Genomic DNA, 27,272 nt, shown 5'->3' with positions numbered 1-27,272 from the left:
GATGTACTGACAGTGCTGCCTGTCAGGCTGACCAACTGTGTCACTGTTTCCTTGTTCTTCCATCTGTCTGTCTTTTTCTGTTTGTCATTTTTGTCCCTCTCATCCTGTAAGTGCCTTTAATATAAAGAACATTGTTTTTTCAAGGTGTTTCGTACAGTACCTAATGCAATTGGTACTAATGCATGTCATACACTTGTGTTTTATTCAGTTTATTCAGTTCCCTTTTCTAACTGAAGAACTCCTTTCAGGTGAAAAAAGATCAGCCCTCTGTTATACCAAATGCAGGAAATCATTGCAATTATAATTTTGACAAGAGTCTAAGATGTTTAAAGAAGGCATTAACTTCTGTCAGTACTCACTTCTTTGCTAAAGCTGAGCTCGTGCCTTTATGCAAGGATTGAATAATCCAGTCAACTAATTAACTGTACCTTCTGTCATTTTTTTGAACTCTTTCATTTGAGATTGCATGAATGTTTTCCACTGTAACTTAGTGAACCTAATGTGAGATAGGGAATTGTCATTTGAGCTAATCCAGACATATTCTTTTCTCTATTTAAGGAATAATAAGGCTACGAGGACACATTTATTGCACATCAAATTATTCAGGTCTTTTGTGTTCAGTGAAGCTCATTTAAACAAAAATCTGATAAAGGAATAAATATGTAACCATAAGTAAAATAATGCATACTGGATATAGATGACATGTCTAATTCTAATGTTAATGGACTTAGGTACCAGAAGATAGACATTTATGCTTCTGTATTCTACACTGCATAAATCACCTGATTAAGTATGTTAAGCTTATATGCCAGCAAAGTGTATAGCTGTGTTCAAGATTAACCCTTAGTATGCATATCCATCCCCACAGTCTTCTGGTAATGCATGCTCCATGCTACCCCTGATCTCCTGACATTTCTCCATCATTTTCAACAGGAAATTATGCAGCCTACTGCTACTTTCTGCTTGCCTGATTGCCTGCTAAAGTCCATCCTTCTTGGCACTGCTCACACCAGTTCCAGCTGCTCCAAGTTGATTTGCAATCTCACCGTTTACCTCATTGAATTTGGAAGACTGGTCACCTTTTGTAGGACTGTTTTGTGGATGAATCCTGATCTTCTTGAAATTAGGATATTGATGTGATGAGATAAGCCCTGGTATCTAGAAGTAGTATATACTGGAGTCCTATGATACACGTAGATACACAGCCAGATATAATCTTTCTCCAGTGGATGTCTTGTCCTTAGAGCTATTACCTTTGAAACACTCCTTAATATTTCAAATCACATCCCCTTTTCTTAGGTATATTCTATTTGTCAGACATAGCCTAGCTACAGAACAGCCAATGTCTGAGCACTCAGCTATGCTGTTGACCTCTCAGTGTAGAAGTGGATTTTCATCTTTTGTGCAAGCCTGTATTTTGCTAAATGATTAAATAAAAACAAAACACAGCAAAACAAAACCTTGTAAATACCAGCCTGTTAGGACTGATCTGTCTATCGATTGATGGAGTGTTAAAATCCACCACAGGAACTAGTCCCAGTATGACTTGATACTTCACTCTGAAGCAGACATACTTTCATAAACACAGATACCTGGTTTGTTCCTAGAAGCTTTCTTTTTCTGGTCCAATCCCATGTTTCTTAAGTACTGTCATGGCATTGAGGGGAAAGCTATGCACATGTGAGAATTTGGAAGCTTGGACACATTAGGCAAACAAGAAGTCAGTTTAGTATTGTGGACTAATGAAAGAGAATGAAAATAAAAGTCAGCTGAAAGCAAGTCCCACCTGCATACCACTTCAACAAAGTGTATGAAGCAAAGAACATCTGTGACCACATCATATGCTGAGGCATTATGGCTTCACACTGCATTCTGCCTCTGAGCAGTCATTTGATAACACTGCAATCCAGGGATGCAGCTGTTCCTTTCTGCAAATTTAATGATCCACACATCTTAAAAACCATTTTTTTCATATTTTTTTTTTTTAATTTACTTCTTTTGTGTTACGTTTTTTATCAGTGATGATAGAACATTTTATATAGAGTCATCAGGGAAATTATGTTTACGTTTTTCCTTTTTTTTCTTGGTCATTCAAGACTTACGTTCACAATAATGTGGCTTCAAGGTTTGTGGTGCTGTGAGATGAACTGCATTTTGCATCACTGTCTTCACCTTCACATCTGGGGTTGTTGCCTTCACCATTCCTACTGATACTAGCCCTGGGGCACGTGTTATCTCATATCCACACACATTCTGTCATGTCTCATTCTTTGAATGAATAAAAAACATTTTCAGAAAATGGAAAATGGAGGGCTGGATTGAACTCTGTAGATATGCATGTAGAAAATGCTCTGCATGCAGATTCCGACTTTCCTGCCTCAGGTGGTGGCCAAAGGAAGCAACTGCCTTGACATTTCTGTCTTTCTTTTGTGGAAACCTTATGAGGCTTTGTTCAATCACAGAATCACACAGAATCACAGAGTCACTGGTGTTGGAAGGGCCCTCAAGCCCTTCGAGTCCAACCCCCCTGCTAAAGCAGATACCCTACAATATGTTGCACAGGTAGCAGTCTAGGCACATCTTGAATGTCTCCATAGAAGGAGAATCCACAACCTCTCTGGACAGCCCATTCCAATGCTCTGTCACCCTTGCCATAAAGAAGTTCTTTTGCATGTTAGTATGGAACTTCGTATGCTCAAGTCTGTTTACGCATTGCCTCTTGTTTGCAACACCACATTCAGCTCCAGCTCAAAGGGAAGGACGACAAGTTCGATCTAACATAGCAAACATAGCATGGATTCAGCAACAAGACAACATGGATGGACTTCAGTTGGGTTCACTGAAAACTGAACAGCAACACTGTAAGAGGTTGGACTTCTCCAAAATTTCTGTTTTCCCTCTGGGCATGCTGGGGTAAGAATATGCTTGTCTTTGCAAGAAATTGGATGAATCTCAACATATAGTGCTTTTCTTTACATGTTCTTGGTTTAGAAAAACCCTTTTAAAATACTGAATGTATATTAGTATTGTACAAGGTCATTTCTACAATAGGTTTGTACTTTGAACTACTGGTTAGAAAACTTCTGAAATAACTATTAATAATGAATCAGACAGATTTAGAGTCAAGGGCCAAATTCTTTTATTTTGAACTTGGATGATATTGATTAAAAATCATTTCAATTTAAATCATCCCTGCAGGGAACTTCACTTGAGAACTGTTTCTCAAGGCTTGATTTGCGTATCACCGAGACTTGTCTTCACTTGTTTTTCCCTGAGATGATATCTTTGCAATATCTTTCTTCTGTACTTCCTGGCAATTTTTTAGACTTCTCTTCTATGGCATGCTAATATCATTGCCACTAGCCAAAAGAATTTGCACAAGGAAGAAGAGAATAATCCTAGGTTACAGTTTCATTTGATAATCAGTATGGAGAACAACCTCAGTGCTGAACCTCGTGTAAGTAATAGATCCAGCCGTAGTGAAGCACGTATGTAGGTTGCTCCAAAAGTAATGCCTCCCATTTGTTTACATGAAAACATTTATAAATAATGTATAAAGCATGCAGTTGAGTGAGAGAAATTTTTCCATGGCATTCATCAATGCTTGCTGAATGTTTAGGGAGACTAAAAAGTGAATATGAACACAGCGAGGTGGTGGATGGTGCATTTCAAGAGTAGCAACAGCAACCTATGCTGGTGCAGATTTTTATGATCACGGCATGGAGTCTCTTGTTCATTGCAAGCAAAAATGCATAGCTCATGGTGGTGATTATCTTGAAAAATAGTTTTTTGTAGCCGAGAATCTGCTCCATCAAATAGTGTTATTGTCCAGTTCGTATCCATTGTAATTTCCATGGAAATAAGTAGGAGGAAAATTACTTTCAGAGTAAGCAATATACATAGAGCATCTCACTGAATTCAATAGGAATATCAACATAAGGAAGGAACGTAGGGCTAAGCCTCTGATTCCTGTAGAATTCTTCTTTAACCAAACCAAAATATTATTCTGTGTTTGGATTATGTTCAATTAGAGCTTAGAAATTATTGTTTGTCTTTGAGATGCCATTCACATGACTATCTTTTCATAAACTGATTTATGATCATTTATACTACATGCTCTCAGGACTATGTCATGTGAAAAGTAATATTTAGATAGCCAAATATCTGACACAAAAAGTATATGACAATCACACACACACGACTGAAAGTCCAAAAAATCACATCTCCCAAGTTGCTCATATCTTTCTCTCTCACTGTTTGTCTTGGTTTCCTTTCAGTAAATACAACTGCAGATCTTTGGCCTGTGCCACATGTCAAATAAGGTTAAGAACCTTCCCCATGGAAGTCAGTTTTCAAATTTAAATGGAGCAGATATGTAAATTTCAACACTTTCCCTACATAATATACACATTTGAACTGCCAGATTGCGCAGGTGTATGTGCAAGGGGCAGATTGTACATGCAAGAACCCATTTATGGTGATGAAGAAAATGATGTATGGAAAACAAAATACATTTAAAGCATGCACTGTAGCATGTACAAACTTTAGCAAGAGTAATTGAAGGAACTAATACTGAATACCTGATCTAAGGAGACAAAAATACTGAATAGCCTAATGTCACTGAAAAAGAAGCAGAGAGCAAAGGATTTCCACATTTTTTTCCCTTACAAAATGGATTCTGATCATCTTTTTCTGTGTGCTGTTTTTCTCAGACCCAAAATAATGATAGAAAACAGAATCACAGAATCACAGAATGGCCCAGGTTGGAAGGGATCTCGAGGATGATGAATCTCCAAGCCCCCTGCCACAGGCAGGGCGACCAACCTCCCCATTTAATAGTCCCTCAGCCTGTCTTCATAGGGGAGGTGCTCCAGCCCTTAATCATCCTCCTCTGGACCCTCTCCAACAGCTCTCTGTCTTTCTTGTACTGGAGGCTCCAGACATGGACACAGTGCTCCAGATGGGGCCTCACAAGGGCAGAGTAGAGAGGGACAATCACCTCCCTGTCCCTGCTGTCCACTCCTCTTCTGATGGAGCCCAGGATACCATTTGCTTTCCGAGCTGCAAGAGCACACTGCTGGCTCGTTAAGTTTTTCATCCATCAGGACCCCCAGGTCCTTCTCTGCAGGGCTGCTCTCAAGGACTGCTCCTTCCAGTCTGTATGGATGCCTGGAATTCCTCCAGCCCAAGTGCAAAACCTTGCTCTTTGCTGTGTTGAACTTTATTAGGTTCACCCAGGCCCACCTTTCAAACCTGCTGAAGTCCCTCTGAATGGCATCCCTTCCTTCCACCATGTCAACCACACCACTCAGCTTGGTGTCATCAGCAAACTTGCTGAAGGTGCACTCGATTCCATCATGGATGTCATTGATAAAGATGTTAAAGAGCACTGGTCCCAAGACAGACCCCTGGGGGACACCACTCGTTACCACCCTCCACCTGGACATAGAACCATTGATGACCACCCTCTGTCTGCGGCCTTTCAACCAATGCCATCACTCCATCATAGAAGGCCACCAGATTGGTCAAGCATGACCTTCCTCTGGTGAAGCCGTGCTGGCTGTCTCGGATCACACGCTCATTCCTCATGTGATCAAGCATGTCATCCAGGATGATCTGTTCCATGATCTCCCCAGGTACAGAGGTGAGACTCACTGCCCTGCAGTTCCCGGGGTTCTCCTTGCTCCCTTTCTTGTAAATGGGAGTGACTTGTCCCTTCCTCCAGTCATCCAGGACCACACCTGACAGCCACAACTTTTCAAATATGATGGAGAGCAGCTCAGCAACCACCTCAGCCAGCTCCTTCAGAACCCTGGGATGCACACCATCCGGCCCCATAGACTTGTATGCATTCAGTCTCATGAGGTGGTCTTGGACCTGCTCTGCCCTTACAGTGCACGGGGGGGTGGGGGGAATCTACTGGCCCAGTCCCCACCTAGAGGTTTAGGGATGCAGGACTCAGGGATGTGAGAAATATTAGAATCCTGGCTGCCAGTGAAGACCGAGGCAAAGAACTCATTCAGTACTTCAGCCTTCTCTTCGTCCATTAAGGCCAGTTCTCCTTTTACATTTACCAAAGGAGGTACGCTTGTTTTGGCCTGTCTCTTCTGGCCAATGTACCTGTACAATGTCTTCATATTGTTTTTCACATCTCTCGCTAAGTTTAGTTCTGCCTGTGCCTTGGCTTTCATGATATCATGTCTGTGAGTCCGGACAGCATCCCTGTATTCTTCCCAGGTGACACGCCCTTGTTTCCAGAACTTGTACACACCTTTCTTTGCCCTCAGCACGCCCAGCAGGTCCTTGCTGAGCCATTCTGGTTGCCCGCCTCTTCTGCCCGCTTTCTTATTCAGAGGGATGGAGAGCTCTTGTGCTCTCAGCTCTCCTCAACATCTTTGTCTTTAAGGATAGCATCCCAAGAGAACTGGCCAACAATTCCTTGAACAGCTTGAAGTTTGCTCTTCCGAAGTTCAGGGTCCTGACTCCACTCTTTGCCAGGCCCACATTCCTCATGGTCGCAAACTCCACCAGGGCAACCTTGAATGCAGACTTCTTAGTGTTTTGCAGTTGCTGGGGAAATTGTAAAAGCTGTTTAAAAGAGTTTAGATTTGAAAGTATGTAACTACTCTATTTCCATCTGAACTAACACATAATACCTTTTTAAATCCTGTATTTATCACAGGAAATATTTTTTGCTTGAAGTATATACTTCTGGGAGTGTGTTAATTTTCCTGTGCTGTAATATCACTTCTGAAAGGAATATGTCTTTAAATATTAGTGTTCAGTAGGACTGTTCTTAATCTCTGTTATTATAATAAATACTGAATGTCAGACTTTTTCAAAGACCCAAATTGGAAATGTGCTTTTTATCTCACTAAAATGAGTGGAAGCTCCGCACGTCATGTGCATTTCAAAGTAGAGAACTGTTATCCCAAATATGCATTGCAAGGATAATTGGAAAGGATTAATTTACTTCATGGGGATTTGACGGAGATGAATGGTCTGTTGTGCTCTCAGGAAATTGGGAATTTGGAATTCTTTACTTTTGGTGGTTGAGAATTATCTGTGAAGTTTCTATGCTTGAGTAGTTTTATGTGCATCTGTTCTCGAAGTAATACAAAACAAAACCTCAGATTTTTCCTCTCTGAGGCTTATTCATATTACCACAGACTTTTAATATGAAAATTTGTATATTGAAAAAATGTTTTCCCTTTGGTTTTAATATTTATACAGTAGAAATTCTTGCTAGCGTTAAAATGGAATCATATATGATTTTATGTTTTTATGTGCATATGTACACCTAAGTTCAGAGTTTGAATGAAAGCCAGTCTCGGTAGAATCAGTTCCTTGTTATAGCTGTTTTAGATGTGTGCTGTTTGAGACAAAGAGATACAGATAGAGGATATTTTTTTCAGTCCTAGTAGTTAATCAAGTTCCTGTAACAGTCATTAAATCCCATGGTTTTACCTGAGTTGCTTTGTCCTTGTTATTTCTACCCTTCTTGAGCAAGGCAAGTTTCTGCCTCAACATTCTACCTTTGACCTATCTGACCTTGCCAATTTCCTTTCTGCTTTACAGCAGGTCAATAATAGTACTGAGCAAGCAATCCTCTTTCTAGCATATTGCCAGCCGTACAGGAGCTGTTGTGAATTCCCTAGAAGAGCTGAGATATGGTGTAATACTTACGTTCACCTGCTATCAGCAATTTTATGGTGCTATCTCTGAAAAGCAGAGGGGATTGAGTGGATGTGCTGTGAAAGAATTGATGGAATATCCACTTTAATGCTCTCTCATGAAGGAAGGAATATTCTGCAGAAATCCAGTCCAGCATGTGTGCTAACACAACAGCATTTTGGTCTGCTGGACCTCCCATGGGGAAGACTGCAGAGTGGTTACAGTTATGCAGGCTGTTGTAGGCATCCCTGGGCTAGTCTCCCCTCAACAAGGAGATTGTCTAGAAACAAAACCTCCAAGAGCTGTATTTATACATATAGCTTCAGGGAGGAAGGTGTTCCAGAACCCCATTAACTCACCTCTAGGGTTGCAAAAATATCCAGTGGTGTGGGAATATCAATAACACCACTGTTTATATCAGTATTGTGGTCCCCAGTGCTCACTTCCACAGATGCACATCAGAAGTCTGAATTCCTCCCTCCTTCATAGCTGTGTGTGAATCTATTTGAATGTAGAGATTATATCGCTTGTCATCTAGCACAGTCAGGCACATAGTTGGACTCAGTTGCAGACTTCAGAAACAATGAAATAAATTAATTTCATAAGGGATACTAATTTTATTAGTCAGTGAAAAAAAACAACAGCAAATAACCTTAACAAATGATGACAGTACTTAACAGTGGCTATAGAACTATAAAGTAGCAGGAGGGATACGTAAAGATAGATGTTTCATCTATGAAACATGATAAATCAGTAGGTGATTTATGATGATATAAATCATGATAATAATCAGTGGGAAGAGATATTCAAGACAAGAGCCATGATGCTTAATGCTGTCATCTATCATACACTTGCTCTATGTTTAGTTGTGCAGGTTATAATTGTATTTAAAGGATACCTACTGTAGATCCCCATTTTGAACGAGAATGACAAAAAAAATTCTCTTTTTACTCCTTTGAGCTCAGGAGAATCAGTACTGAGGAAGTACGAGTAACTGTGCAGAAATATTTTGGTAATGCAAAGCCTGTGTTCACTGACAAAGGTAGTTTCACAGAGGATAAGAAAGGGCTCAGATCCCTTAGTCAGCAACCAAAGTAACCAAGTGCTTGTCAGATCCCAGGCGTTACAGTGCCATCAGCAAATCAGGCTAATTGTTCTTCAGACAGCTGACCACTGCCTGCTATTCACAGCTTGGGCTCTGTGTTACTTTGCTCCTGTGTCAGCTGCCACTCTTCTCCAGGTGATTCTCCGAGAAACTCCATTTCTGCATCTCGAAATATCCCTGTTTGTTGATACCGCGCATGACTAAAAGGGTATTTTCATATTTCAGAGCAGTTGAAGCCCCTTAAAGCAGAGGGCTGCGAGTGTGAAAAAGAGATATGTTGTTCCCTAATGGCTTATTACCATCCCATTTGCAATTCAGATCAGTTATAAATTGACTGAAATTTTTAAACACATAGCAGGCAGTTTAAACTAATGATTGTCTGGAGGTTCACATCTGACATGAACTAAGCTTCTGTTCAAAACAAATTGCAAATAATTCCTCCCTTAGAGTCAAAATGTCACTTTTTACACAGCGCACTGTTGCCAGATTTTGTCAGCTCCATTAAAATAAAACCAAATAAATAAATAAATAAAGCCATCTAGCTATCCACCGAGCGTACTGAACATTAGGGCAACCTTGCTATTATCCTTTATTTACAGAAACAGGGCTTTACATTTATAGGGCTCTGCACAAGTTTGCTGAAAGGTCCTTTCTCCCTCAAAAGCCCCAAGTGTGGTGAAGGCGCTGGGGTCAGCAGCAGGCCTGGGTTGCCTAGCGAACCCCAGCAGGCCGCTCGCTGCCCTCCAATATAATCTGAGCTCTTGCCTCATGCTTGCCCATGCCTGCTCAAACATTTCCACTGAGGAAGCAATGTATGGTTGGCTACAGTGTGCTGGAAGGAATGTGAGCACGGTGTGGATGAGGCACAGCGGCCTCCCAGCCACGGAGATGTGGTAAAACAACGTTAATCCTTTGTTGTATATAAACAACCGCTTGAAGAAGCGATTCAGAATTTGGGTTCAATTCCGTCAGGATTTTGAAGTCCACACCTCTTGTGATGATAGCAGGGGAAGCTCTTCAAAAATGCCCAGTGGGGTCACCAGGAAATGTTTAACGCGTGATTGAAATTGGATTTCCCTTCAAAGAATAAGCCATTTGAGGGGGACTCGCTGGAGAAATCTTGATGACTTGCAGCTGCTGATTACTAATTTTGAATAGGGAAGTATTTTGTTAATTTCTGAAGGGAATAAGCTTATGTAGAGGGGAAAAAAAAAATAGGTCAGTTCCTTTTGATGTAATCCTTGTGTATTTTTGCTTTCTAGGTGTTGGCCCCAGGGAGTTGGTTTGGGACAGTCTAATTTTTTTTTCCTTCATGCAGTGTTACTGGGTCAGGTATCCTGGTTAGATGTTACTTGAAAGTCTGTGTTACTTGACTGGCTGTCTCAGGCTCAAAAAAAAGAAGTTTCTTTTTTTCTTCCCCCCCTTCCCCCCCCCCCCCAAAATAGCACAAAGAACCCTCTTATGTACATCAAACTACTTGTTCAGTTGCTATTTATTTAAGTTTTCATCTTGAAGTGTGAACTGATATACTTTGTATAGCATTGCATGTCTCAAAAGTTTCTGCATAGTGCATAGCCTTTCTGTTTTGTATTTGATTACTTTTTTGGTCCTTTTTCCACTGAAAAGTGTTTCTTAACTGTCGCTAAAAAGTTGAGATGATGTAGATATCTGCCCAAGGAAAATTTATTGTTGAAGAAAGTATGGTGAGATACACAGTTTTTAACTATCAAAACAGAAATTTCAATGAAAACACTGACTTTTTTTCTCAAAATTATGAATGCATAATTCATATGTTTGGGGAGAAATCATTAAGCATTACTTCATTTAGAATGTCACTGTATTGGTGAGGAGAGAAATGCTGAAACCGAATGAAAGAGACTTTTCTTTGCTAAATGAGAACTTTCATGACAAATTTTCCTACTACAGAATCATTGCATGTTAAGAAAAAGAGCATATTTTAAAGAATACTTTCCCCATCCCCATTTATTTTCTAACAGCAGATGTTGCTTGTTTGATTTGTTTTGTTTTATATCTGAAAAGAGATGGGAAATGTAAAAAAAAGGCATTTCTTTAGGTATATTCCAAGCTTTATGATCTTTTTGGGAATATCTATCTGCTTGTAAGTAGATTTAGAAAAGATATATGCACAAATCTCTTGCATATTTCTTACACAAATGTATATACATTTGTACAGTTGAAATGTGATGCACTTTGTACTCTATAGAAAAAGAAATGGGTCTCAGCTAACTGATTATATTAATGTAGATTAACTAACTATAAAATGATCTGCCTCATTCAAAGAAGCTTTTGAGTGCTGCCTCTTTCTTCGATATGTCTATGATGTTGAAGGCTGAGTTCACATCCTGTTTGCCCTGGCTACACTTAAATGTAAAAAAAAAGTCTTGCTGATGTGATTTAAGGCTAAAACTCCATCAAAAGCATCTTTCATTGCATGCTGAGTGCTCAGGAGAGCACATGGTGTTTCTTAGCCATCTGTCTGTTTTGTGTACCTTCAAGAGTATAGATCCATCAATCTACAGCTTTGCTCTGCTCTTTTGTCCCCAGTCGGATTTATGCTGTGACATTAGATGTATAACATTACCCTTAATTTAGCACTCTTAATCCCTTTGATAGAGGCAATACCAGATATGTAATGCTTAGCTACCAAGGTGATGTGCATGATATAAATAAATAATTACACAAATACCTTTAGCCTCTCAGAGTAGCAGTGAAACTCTTTTATGCTTTTTTGTTTGTTTGTTTGTTTTAGTTTTTTTTGTGAGTAATGATTTGTATGCTGCAGAGTTGTCTAGGGGACAGAAAATATCTTTGCTGAACAATGCTGCTATCCACCACTGTATTAAACAAGCTTCAATATTTGCTATTATATGAGCCTGTGTGTGTCATATATTCACATAAGTCCTACTTTCTTAGATGGAATCTCAAGTGAAAATAAAAATAAATGGATATCCTAAAGTCTTTGCAAACCATTTGTGATGCTTTTACTTTACATTTTTTCCTGGTGACATCCATCAGAATCTAATCTCTTAATAAACTCAGGCTATACATTGCACTCTCTTCCTTCACGTGGCCCTTGAGAGACTATTTTCTAATACAGTGAAGATGATAAAGAAAAGAACCTTTTTTATTTTCTTACTTTAGTGCAAGAGGGACACTGAAGAAACTCCTTGCAAGTAGCATAAAAGCCACTTTAAAGAATTGTTGAGATGTTTATTGCATTACCTTTGACATAAAGACCTATGATGTGTATTGCATGCGTCTCAAGAAGATCCCATGCACATCAAATAAATTCAAGTACTTTTTGTCTTATTATGTTTTAGTACACATGCTGTACTTACAGGATATTGGAATATCCAAATGGTTCTGAGGTTTTAGTTAGGCTTCGAAAGGCTTGAAGACTTTTTTGAGCTATATGAACTATGGTTGTCTGTGATATCAGGCTGGAAATCTCCCAAGAATGGCTCCTTGGAAAGATTATTGTTATTTCAATCTTCTAACTAAAGAAAGAGCCTGTTGTAATGTACGAATATTGGTCTAATCCTGCAAACCATTTACAGTGCTTTCAAACTTGAAGTCAGCAAAGGTAGTGCAATAAAGTATATCAATATATGACAGGAATTATTACTACCTTAGCAAAAGAGTGAAAAGTAAGACAGAAAAACTGTATTATATATCACTCTGTTTATACTCCTGTTTCCTACTTACTTGAATTATAAGTAAACAGAGCAGGACCTTGCTGGGCAGAGACACTTTTTTTGTGTCATGTTAGGGTACTGTGATGGTGGCCTGGTTGATGACTGTGGGTCTCTGTACTCTGATAACACTGTAAAAATTGCAAAAAACTTTTATTAATTTCTGATACATTTAACACTGAATTCTGCAGGGAGGTAGTCAGCTTGATAGTGGGAAAAAAAATCCATCAGTGAATAGGAATATTTTTATAGTTACTCATTTAGCACACAAACTAATTCCTAATAATTGACTGTACATGTTATGTATTTTGTATTCTGCAAGCTCCTTTGCAACATGTGGTGTCTGATACAAATGATATGAGCTTTATAGCTTCTTTGACATGTTAGAGTGAGAGCTCTTTGCATTTCTGATGACTCACATTGTCACTCATGATTTAATAATTGATCTGTACTCTTCAGTGTAATGAAGCCTGTAATTTATTAAAAGACGAAAAGTGTTCCCATAATTAGTGTGCTGATGTTTGACAGGAAAAGTGAATTTTTGAGGTACTACTTCTATAAAGTCTTGTTGGTAAATGCAGTTCGTTTTTATGCTTGGTGAAGCACTTTTTGATAGCAGTCTGGATAAAATAGGAATACATATTTGCAGTGAACTTGTTCTTAAACAAGTTTTGTCCTAGTGTCTCTGCCATCATTTTTGAAATGGTTGTGAAATATATGAGTTTCCTATAAAAGTCCAAGACGCTTCCTCAGGACTTCTAGTGAGGCTCAGTGTTGTTTGATAAGAAATGAACATTCATCTCTGTAAGTCTCTTCTTCTTAAGCCAATGACCAAGTGTTTCCATCACCATGAAAGTTTCTATATCCTCCTTTCACTTTGTTACCATTCATGCTGTGCATTGGTGATGAAATATAGAAAGGTATGTATTGGCCAGTAGTGAGATATGTAACCCCAACAAACAAGGAAAGAACTCTAGGGAGTAGAAGGAGGAATGGTAGGGAACGGGGATGAGAGGGGAACTGAGAGGAAGGGAAGGGAAAGGAAGGGGGAAGGGAAGGGAAAAGGGAAAGTGAAAGAAGGGACTGAGGAAGTGGGAAGAGGGAATGGGGTAGTAAAGAGAAGGGAAGGGATAGAGAAGGGGAAAGGAGAGGGGGGAAGGGAAGAGGAGAAAGGGAAGCAGAAGGGGAAGAGAGATACCTTGCAATTCTTGTTTGGACATGTGAGTTAGAAGGCAGTATACTATCACAACTTATTTTTCCCACAAAGGCAGAATGTTAGCATGAGATTCTAGTGCTTCTCAAATGATTTAAATGCTAAATGTTATAGTGTAAAAAGAATTAGTGACAAAGCAAGTGACAGGGTTTGATTTTTTTCCAGTGCATGAAAAAATTACTGATTTAAAGGTGGTCTCTCCATTATCCTTTAAAATGGCATTATATTTTCTTGATGTTCCACAGAATCTGTCCTTGAGTCCTTAAAAAATAACAGTGTTTCAAAGAAAATGGGAGAAGTCTCTGAGCATTTTTTCACCAGAAATCAGGACAATTTTTACCGTTTTCAGTTGTGGTGAAAAAAATAAATAAGAAAAGATATAGTTAAGTGAACATTAAGCACCATTACCCATCTGCTTTCATCTCCTCCTCCTATTCTAATAAATGAAAAGAAAAATTACTGCCAGAAGATATACATTTTTTAATGCTCAAGTACGGAGTAATGTCTCTAATTCCAGGGATAGTAGATGTTGTTGTAATGTTAGCTGATAGTCATTGTCATTTGTAAATAGAAATGTAAATAGAATAAATAGGAACATCAGTTTTCTTAATGAGCGTTTATGTGTATTTATGCTTCACTGAGTTCTCTGGGGAGAAAAAAAAAGGTAAAACTCCATGGTTGATGTTCCTGGTGTTTTCAGACATTGAAGTTTATTTAAACTTAACTTAATTGCTAAAGACTGCTAAAAGATGGAACAGCGTAGGAAACTTCAAAAAGGTATTACTATATTTTAAAACTAGTTTAAAACTTCATTTTATCACTTAGTATAAACCTATTGATAGTCAGTATTAAATTTCAATTGAATTGAATTTTGAAGGTCAGCTTGAGTCTTCAGGATTTCCTGAAAGTATTTGCAGCCACAGGTCATTAAGAAATCAAGATGCAAACAGGCATGTGTAAATAGCTTCATAGGTCAGTAAATCCAATAATTTCAGTGGAAATGTGTGTCTGTGGTGTTATTCCCATGTATGATTGAAGCATTTTCATTTCTATATTGTATGAATATTTACATAAGCATGATTACTGTGTTAAAATTTCTGACTTAATTTTTAGCTCGTATACTTTTTATTTATAATAAGCATATTCAGTTTAAAAGGTAGACCTTGGAGAATTCCTGTTGTTCAGAAATTAAATGTAGGTGGTGTGTGTGGTTTCATTTATCCCTTGTTGCTAGCGTTGTGGATTGCCTTTGAAATAATATTGTGCAAGTAAACTGTATTGTACTGGTGAGTTGCCAAGTCTCTTTTTTTTTCCTAATAGGAGTTCAACAATTGCAAGCTTTCTCTAGGACCTTAAGAAAAAAAAAAGCACTAAAAAGATTTTCACATTACTAGTTCAACATCTGATTCTGGATGACAAATACAGACAGTTAAATCTTCTCTTATTGGCTTTAAGATCAACCTTAAAATTCTTTGTTTGATCCAAAGGTTGGCTGTAATCCTAGACTCTAGATACAAGTCATGAATAGTAAGTTAGATTTTCATTCTGCATATCCCTGTTGTATTTGGTGATAAATGCCCCCAGTGATAAATTACTTTGACCTCCATACCATTTAGATTTCATGTCACGAGGTCTTATCTAAAATTTAGTGCCATCTGTGGAAGCTTGGATATCATTTTTAAAGGATCCAGAATTGAGCCTATATTTCAGTCGTGTGGACCTTTCCTTACCTTTACTCCTGTCACTAAGCCATCTTAAATGGACATGAGTAAATAAACCAGCAGCGATTTAAATATCACCTGTCTGGCTATTGAATAAATAATGAGAAAACTAGATGTTTTGAATGCTGAAAACCTGGCATATCTAGAATTTAATACGTTTGGAATAAAACTCTGACTAATTGGTAACAGTTTCTTTCACTTTGAAATAACATGCTCGTTAATTCATTGTTGTATAAAATAAGAGATTGGCTGCGTTTTTATTGGATGAAGGACAATGGTTGCTCAGGTCTTACAAACGTGTTAATCAACAAAGTATCAGTGAGATAAGAATGTACTGTCTTTACTAGCTTCTGAAAAAAAGAGAATTGCCAATTGCCTGTATTGTGGTCTGAACATTCAGAGCAGCAACTGCATTCTGAAGGCATTGTCTGTGCCAAGACACTTGACAATGAAGGTGGTCGCTTTCAATGTGCTCATGGGGTTCAGCAGCTTTCTGTCTCTATGACAGCTGTGATGACTCAGAATATTAGCCAAATCAGCTTTAAATACCTCTTTAGCTAAACAGTTGCTTTTCAGATCTTTAGAATCTTTTTTTGCCATTCTTTTCTATCCTTCTTTATGAAATTAAAAACACATATTTGTACCAGAACAAGCTTGAATAAAACCAGTGCATGCAAGTTTTAAACAATTGTTTTAGCACTGTAATTTTTAGGCAGTTGATGAAAGTAATTGTTTTAGATCTAGTCATATAAGTGTAAAATTATGAATGTCTGCCCTATTAATCAAGTTGCTTTTGAATTGCAAAGAGATTCTGAGGTAGGAGTTTACTCAGTGAGACATAATCATTTCTCCAGCTCAATACAGAGCTGTCCCATTATTCATGTTTTCTTTTGAATAAGAACTCACACTGTAATTCTAAGCACTTGTGATAATTATAAAGGAGTTTTTCCTTCTTTTTTTTTGTCCCTTTAAAAAGCTTTTTTTTTTTTTTTCTTTTTTTTTTTTTAACAATTGGCATTTTAAAAGAAAATTGAATATTATTATCACATTAAATTCCAGTCTGGGCACTTGCATTTTGCTTGGCAAATTTTACCATTTGCTTCCACGACTGTGTTGACATACAGCTGTGCGTTGTTAAACTGCTGTTGTGTGTGCCACAAATTTTGTGTATTTTGGAATTTATGAAAGTTGTCTGTAGTGACTGTCTAACAGGGAATTTGCTGTGCAGATGATTTTGCCTATGTTAAAAATGGGATTGGTTTACACTTATCCAGATAAAGTCTGAAGAAATCAGTAATTGAAAACTTGAACAGACTAAAAGACTATAATAAACATATGTATATACATATATATGATTCTAATTGCAGATATCATTTTATCCCTTGTGAGGATGGTTGAAATCAAACCTTTTCTGCGGTTTGTATTATCTAATCTCTTACATTTACTTATTATTTACATAGTACCTATTTACTGCTATGTATATTTTGTGTATATAGACATTTATATAGAGGTAAATAACTATTATGGCTGTGCTAATTTTGTTATTTTATGATGCTTTACTTGTGTTTCAAAAGGAAAACTTTGAAAACTGGGTGTGACTAAGTGCAAAATGAACGGAGATGCTTTGGATTCAGGACAGCAGACAGCTTAGCTCAGCTAATGCCTGTTTATAGCTAGAAAGTTTTCTGGGCATCTGCAACCACCACATCACTTGTGAGGAATGTGGAGAGTAGGTGGATAAGATCCTGACTGGATGCCTTGCACTTCCTACTGGGACCTACTAGTTGAAACCTATTGGTTCCTTTTGCCCTCAGGTAGTCACTTAAAGTAATGAGATTTCCTTTGGAAATGCTTCTTCCCCAGACAGTCAATAGAGAAATATGGATCTGTTCTTAAAATTCCAGATGTGTCTTCATGCTCTGTACACTGCATATGGAATCAGTGGCTCTGTTAGCCAGGTTTTCTTATGTCTCTGTCCCCTACTCAAGACAGTTTTTGTACCTGATTGAAATCATGTATCAGCATGTCTTGCATTTCAGCCCATACTTTTAGTCTAGGGTAATTTAATGTGATGGGTGAATATTTTGCTTTGATGTCCTATCTCCTTTGTTCCCTGTTTTTAGAGACATGCAGAGAGAAGTGAAAGCAAGATATCCTGTCATTTATCAGTAGCTGGAGATGAGATCCAAAAGGAGAAGGTTTTGCTAAAGTTGTAAGCCATCCCAGCTATTTTTTTGTTCATGGATACCTCTTGATGTTATGTGATTTTGAATTTAATTATATTTTTATTTGTATCTACTTATCAATGACATGCTATTAAGTGAGGAAATTAGGCAGAGAAGTTTATTCTTGTTACACAAGTGACTTACAGCATTTTAAACACTAAGATAAATGGCACTAATAATTGCAGGCAGAATTCACACAAGCACGCCTGAAAGTTACTGATGATCCTGGTGCTGTGCAATGTGGCTTTTCATAAAGTTCGCAATGAAAAGTGGCAAAGCAACAAGAACACCATGATGAATGGTTGCAGCGAGTTACGCAGCTGTACCCAGAGGTACTTAGCAATTGTTATCGTGGATTAGGCGGCACTTCAAAACTTTAAGATAGTTGTCGATTTTGTGGGAATCTCTGCGGAGGCAATGCAGCAGGTTGTAAAAAGCAAAGAGTCTGGAGTCCTCATCAGCGAGTTGCAGGGATGGAAGGCCGTTCCACTGAGAGAAAACTTCATTTCCAGCATCTCCAGAATGAATCTAGAGAGACATAATCGTACTGTAAGAGATGATAATCAATCTGACTGGGTGTAGAACAGAGAATTAAGAAATATTGGACTTGAGGAACGCTAGTTAATAGTGTGCAGCTTGTAAAGTGTTTCCAGTTATGGCTCCCTTTGTTCTGTATAGTGTTCTATATCCTCAAGCAGATTTTGATTAATTTCCACCAGATATTTCAGTTTATTTCCTTAAAATTTGTAAGCTTAGCTGTCAGTAGTTCTCAGATCTAATTTGTTAGCAACGTCTAATGGAATTAGACTTTGCAGATAAATCAAACCTTCCTTTGTGCATGGATTCATCAGTGGCATCTCTTTTTGGCTTCCTCCACCTTAAAGTCATTGTAAGCACTTTTCTTAGAACTTCTTTGTGTCTCCAGCTTTGCCTCAGTGCGTCTCTTAGGTGGTCTCTCAGATACATGCAGCCTTGTAGAACGTGCTACCAGGCAAATCTCTCATTTTTGTATACCACTAAAGAAAAAACAGAAAGACAATAAAAGCTGTGACTGATATAGTGACCTCTAATGCTAGAAAGCTACGTGTAGGAACTTGTGTAATGAGCTAGAATCCAAGGTGAAGATTGGTTTAAGTCTCCTCTTTATAAAGACGCAATAATTCATTTTCTCACATCACAGAAATCTACCCTTCATAGAAAGAAGGAAATCTGTGCTTAGTGGTACTGGTGAATCTTATTTTTCACAAGCTATGTTTTGTGAATGCATACAGCAGAATGTCTGTGAAGCTTCTTTCACTTAGTTTAAGTAAATGGAAAAAAAAAAAAAAAAAGGAAATAAAAAAGAAAAATAGATCTGCAATCACTCAAAAACATGGTTTGACACTAATGAATTTTCCAATCTTGTCTTCTACCTCCTTCTTCAGTAAATAATGTGAATGAGAAGGTGGTGACAGTATAACCGTAGCAGCACTTGTCTTCTACTGTTGTCTTGGATCCCCACCTTTTTACACCTGGATATGGGATAGAGATGTACTTGATTACATTGATAAATGCATTTGTGGCCTGAATGGGGTAAGGTTTCTCAGTAAATAGACACCAAAATGAAAGAGAGAAACAATGTGTAACCCAGCAGAAGATGGTAGATACAGGGATGGTGGTGCTCTTAATGCTATTCAACTGCTCTAAAGCAAAAGCTAGTGAACTGAGAACTTCCTATTAACATATAGCTCGCTGACAGAATGATGTATAGGGACTACAGAGGGCCTCTTTAAAAATAAACAGGCTGGAGTTGATTTTATTCAGGAAAGCTTTTTGATCAATCGCTGATAACGAGGGGTATTCGGGTTTGGGTTTTGTCAAACAACAGGCTTGTTTTCTAAGTCTCCAAGTGCAGGGGGAGCCAAGTCAGACTCATAGTTCCAAAGAACCAGTGTGGTGAGACTGGAGACTGAACCAGACTGGTGGGACTTTGTTATGTACCACCACAATAGGCCAGACTTCCAGAACAGTTCTAAACATACTATCCATTTCCAAAAACCATACACAATACCTACGTGTATACAGACAAATAGAAATAAGCTTATAAATACCCATAACTATGTGGATGCGAAAAAACACAGACACATCCTACACAAATTTGAAAATCAAAAATGCTCAAAGATGGAATGAAGGTTTCCAGTTCTGATGATCACACCTTCTCTTAAAGCTGGACTGAGAGTTATGTTGTGTTATGTTGTACAGTCACATCATATTCTCTTTTTAGAAATCACAAGAGGGTAGGAAAAGTTATAGCTGAATCTGAGAAGTTTTCAGCTATCTTATCTCCCTTTTTTCCCCCTTCTTATCTACTGTTTTCTTTCCTCTTCCAAGTAGAGACATCCAGTCACTGCACATGGCTTCTTTGCACCAATAGGCTGGAGGACTGTAAGGACCTAATACTTACCCGCCCAACTATTTTCTCCATTCCTTCTAGAAGCCTCTTGTTTTGCTCTTCAATCTCTACAGCCTTCCAGAGGATGGTGTCTGGAGCTTCTTTGATTCTTTGCACTTCGGAGGCCAGATGGATCAGGGGATCATTCCAGGAACGCAGCACTCCCAGTATCAAATTCAGTAGCTCTTCGTGCTGGTCATCCATGTTAAGAAAAGGTAGTTAAAATAGGAAGGCTATATGCTGGTAGCATTAGGAGGCAATTAAAGCAATGTCCTCCAATGCAGAAATTTGGGAATTACTCCACTGATTGCTTCCTACACCCTATCTTAGATATCTCTGTGCAATTTGTGATGTATGTCATTGCTGTTATTGTGTGCAATATTAGCACAGTTACAGTAATTTTATGGAAAATACCTATAAACCCTCTCCACTTTACAAACTAGTAGGCAGAACTATATTTCATGTCTCTGCCAAAAAAAAAAAAAAAAAGCCTGGAAAAAAAAAGTGAAAAATTTTATCTGATTTTAATGAACATTTTATAATCCAACGATTTTCATTTATTGAAGTTTACTATGGAATGGAAATTATTGTTAACCACTAAATAGCTTTTATTACTTCTGCATAACTCATCTGCCTTCCCCTTTGAACAATGGTGCTTCTAGCAATAGCTCTCTGATTTTGAAAATTGTTCTTTCTTGTGGGCAAATGAAAATTCATAAAGCTTATGGTTATGGTAATGTTCAACCATTTCTTCTTTGCTAGATACTCTGCATCTGAACACAACCAGACTTTTTATATACCCAGATGGTTATACTGGCACTGCAAGGCTATTACTGCTGTGAAACTGATAAAAATTTCTCCCTGACAAATTCACATTCATACACCTGTGCTTACTTTTTTTCTCCAGGGTATTTTCAAATTTTATCTGTGAGCATAGGCTGAACAAGACTATCTTCATTTTTAAGTTTGTCATTATTAAATTGATGTATGTACAGGTTTCTCTTTGCAAGTAGTTTGCAGTATTTTACTCTGGGGTCTTTGTCTTTGAATGATGATGTGACCATTTTTGCCTTCTGTTAACTGCAAAAATATATATTTAGCATTTTCTAGGTAATATCATTGTCTTCAGTTCCAGTAAACCATTTTCCTTTACCTACATACAATATTCACTATATAGCCAATGTATTTTTATGTTTGTTGTAGTTGTCTATAAGGTGTTTTAAAATAACGTTCAGAGCTTGTAGCATTCTGAATACTGCATAAGCACAATAACTGGCTTTGCTCCATGAGGTTAGATTGTAATTGGAAAGAAGATGAAATGTCTGAAAGCAACATACAGAAAAATGAGTCACTGGTCTTGTATATTCTGTATAGTCTGAAACTTAGCATCTGCAGATGTCTTGGCTTTTTGGTGCTTTCCTCTTTCTGGCTTTATTTCATTCTAAAAGATCTGATTTCCCTCTGTCTCTGTCTGCCCCCTCTTTAATCTTTTTCCTCCCTCTTTTTTTTTCCCACACTCCATCTCACAGTCATTGGCATTAGATGTAGGACTTACATGAATCTGCTGAGTTTGCTCCTTATCTTCAGGAGTGGTTAAGGAGGCAGTGTGGCAGCCATTAACAGCTTTTGCAATGAAACCCCGACCTTGAGCATAGCGTTCATCCTGCAGATCATCAAGGAGAGGTATTCTTGATATAAATAAGAAGAGCTGCAATTCAAACACTATACTAACCTATTGTTCCATTGCTTTTGGCCTCAAGTTGCACCAGGGGAGGTTTAGGTTGGTTATCAGGAAAAACTGCTTTACAGAAAGGGTTGTTAAGCACTGGAATAGGTTCCCCATGGAGGTGGTTGAGTCACCATCCATGGATGTGTTTAAAAACTGTTTGGATGTAGTGCTCAGGGACAGGATTTAGCAGAGGGTTGTTAGAGTTAGGGTAGTACGGTTAGGTTCAGGTTGGACTCGATGATCTTCAAGGTCTTTTCCAACCTGAGCTATTCTATCACTCTGTGATCCTATCACTACTTTTATTCTGTAAAGGTCAGAAGTTTCTGGTAAGTATTTACAGTTAAAGAAGCACAAACTTGTTTCATACATAAAGAATGCTAGGCAAATTGTATCTTTTACTAGAATGCTGGAGATCTTAGCAATGGCCAGCACTCTAAGTCACCTTTAGGACTATATTATGTTTTACCTCTGGAGGTGTTCAAGGTCAGGTTGGATGAGGCCCTGGGCAGCCTGATCTAGTGGTTGGCAGCCCTGCCCATAGCAGTGGGGTCAGAGTCTGATTATCTTTAAGATCCCTTCTGACCTAAGCCATTCTATGTTTCTATGATCACTGTCTATGCCACAGTCATATTTGTTTACATACTTAAAAGTTTCATATATTAATATGTTTGTGCTCAAAAAATACTGAACTGGATTTTGCATGTTCTCACTCCCAGGAAAATAGAAAGTACTTACAAATTCATTGAATATTTCTGAAGAGAGGAAGTGTAGGGAGTGTGAAAGTCTAACTGCCCGATCAAAAAGTTCCCCAAGGGAAACTTGGCAGTTGCCAGATCCACTGGAGCAGATTGGCAAGGAGGTCACTCCTTCCTTGGTCAGAAGCATGTTGGACACCAGAAGAACCGCCAGCAACAAACCTGTTCAGATTTGGAACAAATCAAAATGGGAACATATTGACACAAGCACGCATTTGGAAATAGCTGTCAGATGCAGATGATCAGCATGCAGGGATGTTGGCTTTGCTCAGCCACATGGCTCAAAGTACCCGATGTGCTGACTCTTGAAAATAAACGAAAGATGAGAGCACTGTCCTTAGATTATTCTTTCTCCCCTCCATCATCCTACCCGTATAGCAGAACCTACAGTGTTTAAGGAGACATGGTAACCTGTGTTACAGCACACTGTATTCCAAAATCTCTACCTATTGTGCTTCACTTGATTGTCTAATGATAAATGAAAGAAAAAAAATCAAACTTCTTCTTCTTTAGAAAGTAGATTACTCTTTCTCTCTCTCTGTTTTGTCTTTTTTTTTTTTTTTGCTTTGGTTTTCTCTCTTCCTCCCACAGGTCCTTTCCTTCTTTGCAAACATTTGGAATTCAAATTAATTTTGTGGGAAGGCGGTTAGGTCACTTTTTAAAGGTTTTGATTGTCCTGGGAGTTCTTTCAGAAGACTTCCAGCATCTGTGCTGCTTTGCTATTTAGAATTTAACCCTAAATTACCTACTACTAAGAAAACAGGGAATATTCAACTTTTCTCCTGAACTTTTGAAACTGATACAAGGGCCTTCTCATTACCTAAGAGACAGAACTTCATCTGCTTAAAAGTTTTAATATTAACAGAGTCAAGTTTTCTATTCAGCAAAACAAAATATGCAGAGAAAAACAATAGAAAACTTTACAAGCAAATATTTGGTTAATGGATGTAATTATTCAAAGAATACTATTTTGCACTCTGAGTTTTGGTTCTCAAAATTGGCCTGCTACACACATTGGTTCACTAGATTCACTATCAAGGTAAAGTTCAAATAGACTCCATAAAGCACCAGAACTGTCCCTAATGTTATCACATGATGGATTTCTTTCTAGCTCTCAGTTCAAGAAACGTGCGCCCATTTACACAATATTGAAATAAAACATTCTCCTCCCCCATGAATAATCTCTTCCAGTTAGAACAGTGTTCTGGGGAATGATTCTATGAATAAGAAAACTCAAGTCTTCTTGGCTTAGAAAGTTAAAAGTGATTACGAAATCATTTGCTTCAATTGCTTCTGGACTCTGTGGATGATGACTTGAAGTCATTGCCTTCTGACCAGTCTTGTGAGTAGTGGAGCAGTCAGAATCCAGTCTTTTGTGTGCACGTATCAGACCCTTCAAGTCAATTTTCTGTGACACTGCTTAGTGCAAAGGTAGTCTCAGGAGACCAAAGACTGAATAAAGAGAGGATCAAGCTCCCTTCTAGTTCCAAGGACTGAACACTAAAATTTGAGGTGGAGGCAAGCTTCACCACTATTGGAAAACTAAGAGGCTGGAAAAACTTAGTTTCTAGAATTGTTATCCTTCAGCTTCTTAATTCAATCAAAACCGAAACATAGAAGATATCAGACAGTGAATAGCAGAAATCTTACCTTTCAGTGAAGCCCCTGTGTTGCTCATGATAGGGATTCTCTGTGATGACTTGCTCTACCAGAAAGAAGTCTCAATACCTGCTTTTACTTTCTGCATGTCAGATTTATATACACCATCCGGGGTCCAGTTTGCATACATTCAGCAGGTTGTGGAGTTTACCTCGGTAATTACAAACATCAAATTGCCTCTCTTCCACATTCATATTCAATACTTGCTTTTGGGTTTTTTTTTTTTTTTTTTTTTTTTTTTTAAACTGTGAGTGGGAATTTCATTTAAAATTTCAGTTGTGGGATGCTGAGTATGGCTGGATGAAGAGAACACCAAAATTTTGCCCTGATTTAGTTGCATATGCCACTGATCTTCTCCCTGCCCGCAGATGTCTTCTGTTCCTTCTTTGTCTCTTCACCCCCCAGTGTTAGAATTCTAGCTATTTCTGTAAAGGAAACAATATAATTTCTACAGTAAGAGAAACAACAGGAACTGGACTGAAGTTGATCCAGAGAATGTGAATGGAGGCTTCTGGAAAGACAGGTCATTATTATATGTAGTGTTACGGACACAACATTCTGTGTGTTTGTCTCCTTACAGCTAAAAAGGATATTATATACCAACAGATCACAATATAACTGGTATTAAGGATGAGATAAGTTGAGAAACAGGGATGGTTGTTATTAAAAAAGTAATAATTTGTAACAACAAAGAGGAAGAATTTGTATGCTTACTGTTTAATCATAAACATTTTGTAATTAAATCAGCATTATTTTAAAAGCTCCCGAACCATGAAATCATTTTCTATATATGAAAATTCTTTGCGTAAAAGATGTGCATGTCCACCATAATCAAAGTATATGCTGTCGTAATCAGTGGAATCTGATTCCTAATCTAACGTGTCAGTGGTAATCTGCAACCTAGCTTCAGCAGGTTGGCCCTGTTTTCTTGTTGTGTGAGGTTCATCTGCACGAATATGTTAGCAAATGCGTAATCTCTCATCTGTTTCTCAGATGCATTTATCCACGAAAAGACCTTCTAAATTAGATGATCATAATGAATAAGGTATACAGTGTTAATGAATTTTCTTGCCTCTAGACAACTTGTTCTGTACATGTGGAACAGGCATGTGTATAATCCTGAATCCCCCATTATTTCGTAACTATGGCTGTGATTTTTGAAGCAATAATAAACAAAACCCACCAGGCGCTTTACTGTGTTATGGTGATGCTTTGGCAGGGTGGTTGGACTAGATGATCTCTAGAGGTTCCTTCCAACCCCTACAATTCTGTGATTCTATGAAGGGAGAAAAAAGTTAGACCTTTTTTACTGCATGCGTTAGTACAGGTCAGGGGCTGACCTGCTGGAAAGGAGCTCTGCTGAGAAGACCTAAATGTCCTGGTAGACAACAGGTTGACTGTGGGCTAGCAGAGTGCCCTTGTGGCCAACAAGGCCAGTGATATCTTGAGATGCATTAAAAAGAATGCGGTCAGCAGGTTGAGGGAAGTGGCTTTCCCTCTCTACTCTGTCCTGATGAGGCCATATCTTGAGTACTGTGCCCAGTTCTGGGCCCCTCACTTTAAGAAAATCAGGGAACTACAGGAAAGAGTTCAGTGGGAGACCACAAATATGACTGGGGGCCTGGAGCATCTCCCTTATGAGGAAAGGATGAGAGACCTAGGGTCACACAACCTGGAGAAGATTGAGTGGATCTTATCAATACTTATAGATATCTAAAGGGATGAGAATGGGGCCAAGCTCTTTCCAGTGGTGCCAAGTGACAGAAGAAAGGGCAATGGGCATAAAATGTAATACAGGAAGTTCCATATGAACATTAGAAAAAACTTCACTTTTAGGGTGACAGAGCACTGGAACAAGCTGCCCAGAGAGATTGTTGAGTCTCCTGTGGAGATGCTCAAAATCTGCCTGGAGAGTTTCCTGTATAACCTACTGTAGGGAACCTGCATTAGCAGGGGACTTTGGACTCAGTGATCTGACAGCGGCCTTCCAGCCCCTATGATTCTATGATTCAGGGGGTAAAGCATGGAAGACATCCACTGGAAAGCAATAAAGGGAGATGCTTCAGCAGTAAACCGGAACTGGTAGTAAGTAGTCTATATCTTCCAAGATCTAGGATGATTTCTAGGACAGTTTGTTCTGTTCAGAGTCTGGGTCTGGTTTGGAAATTGAGGCTTTACTGAGTACATGAAGTAGTTGCCTCCAGCTGATAAGTTTAATCTGATCAAGGCACTTAGAACAGGGCCACAGCCAAAACACTAGAATGGATGGTGGAAAGATAGCTGTCTTCTAAACCACAAATGCATGGTTTGTGCTCTTTATTTAATTCATCATAACTACCCAAGATATTACAGATAAAACTGAAAAATCCTTGTGTCTTATAACGTTAGAGGAGTCCTGTGAATAAAAGGAACAAGCATTTCTCAACTCGCCATTTGCTCTTTCATTTACCACTTTGCTTTTCTTGTCATTCTGAGGAGTTGATAAGTAATGCCAAAATAAAACACAGACTTCATTAATATCAGGGATTAGATAACAAAAGGAAGGCATTCACAAAGGCAGGAGGTAAAATGCCTGGGTTCCCTCTACAATTATTGAAGGAAGAAGCATCAACTAAAGTTAGGATCCTCATGTGACTTAAGTTCTAGAAAAGCCTGTCTCTTGCTCTGTAAAAGGAATACAAGTACCCTAAATGTAGATCATAGTGTAATTTATACTAAATCATTGCAGGATGTTTTAATTAAATTATTCCACCACATAATTACATACATTGCTTTTCTCTTGTGCCTTTCATCCTGAAATGCTTTACAAACATGAATGGAATAAAATTCTCAGCAGTTAAGAATCATTGGCAGAAGGACAGAAGAAACTCTCTACAAAGTACGTAAATGTAAAGGTAAATTTCTTTTATTAGGTGTGAGAACTAATGTAGAGGTTAAGATGCTTATTCATAGCTGCACAGGAAGAAGGAAAAAATCCAGATTCCCAGACCTGTACTTTAAATAAAGACTTTAAATAACGTTCCTTGCCAGTATGAAAAGAAAGCAAA

General features: G+C 38.3%; 2 protein-coding genes across 2 annotated transcripts in view; one reads left to right on the top strand and one right to left on the bottom strand.

Annotated features, from left to right (window-relative positions):
* The window catches only part of LOC116239835 (uncharacterized), an 88,428-nt gene extending 86,968 nt beyond the window's left edge, over positions 1 to 1,460 (top strand). Inside the window, exon 10 of the mRNA XM_090136861.1 lies at positions 934 to 1,460. The gene's annotated coding sequence lies outside the window, so the exon portion shown is untranslated. The remainder of the gene's footprint in view (positions 1 to 933) is intronic.
* Positions 1,461 to 17,747: 16,287 nt separating this feature from the next.
* PRL (prolactin) lies at positions 17,748 to 24,245 on the bottom strand. Its single transcript, XM_031610334.2, has 5 exons — positions 24,217 to 24,245; positions 22,547 to 22,728; positions 21,638 to 21,745; positions 20,095 to 20,274; positions 17,748 to 18,179 (listed from the first exon to the last, which is right to left on the bottom strand). The coding sequence occupies exons 1-5, from the start codon at positions 24,242 to 24,244 to the stop codon at positions 17,988 to 17,990; spliced, it is 690 nt and encodes a 229-aa protein (XP_031466194.1). The 5' UTR covers position 24,245; the 3' UTR covers positions 17,748 to 17,987.
* Positions 24,246 to 27,272: the final 3,027 nt, after the last annotated feature.

This window comes from Phasianus colchicus, chromosome 3 (assembly GCF_987193195.1).
Source record: "Phasianus colchicus chromosome 3, bPhaCol1.hap1.1, whole genome shotgun sequence".
Classification (NCBI taxonomy): domain Eukaryota; kingdom Metazoa; phylum Chordata; class Aves; order Galliformes; family Phasianidae; genus Phasianus; species Phasianus colchicus.
Note: the sequence above shows the minus strand (reverse complement) of the source record. Positions and strands in the feature narration are given on the sequence as shown.

Excerpts from the sequence above, each read along its gene's own strand:
- PRL (XM_031610334.2), bottom strand. The coding sequence starts at position 24,244 with ATGAGCAACACAGGGGCTTCACTGAAAG. Across the intron at positions 21,746-22,546 it reads CAGAAATATTCAATGAATTT|GATGAACGCTATGCTCAAGG; the intron begins GTAAGTACTTTC and ends GATGATCTGCAG. Across the intron at positions 20,275-21,637 it reads AGCAAACTCAGCAGATTCAT|CACGAAGAGCTACTGAATTT; the intron begins GTAAGTCCTACA and ends ATGGATGACCAG.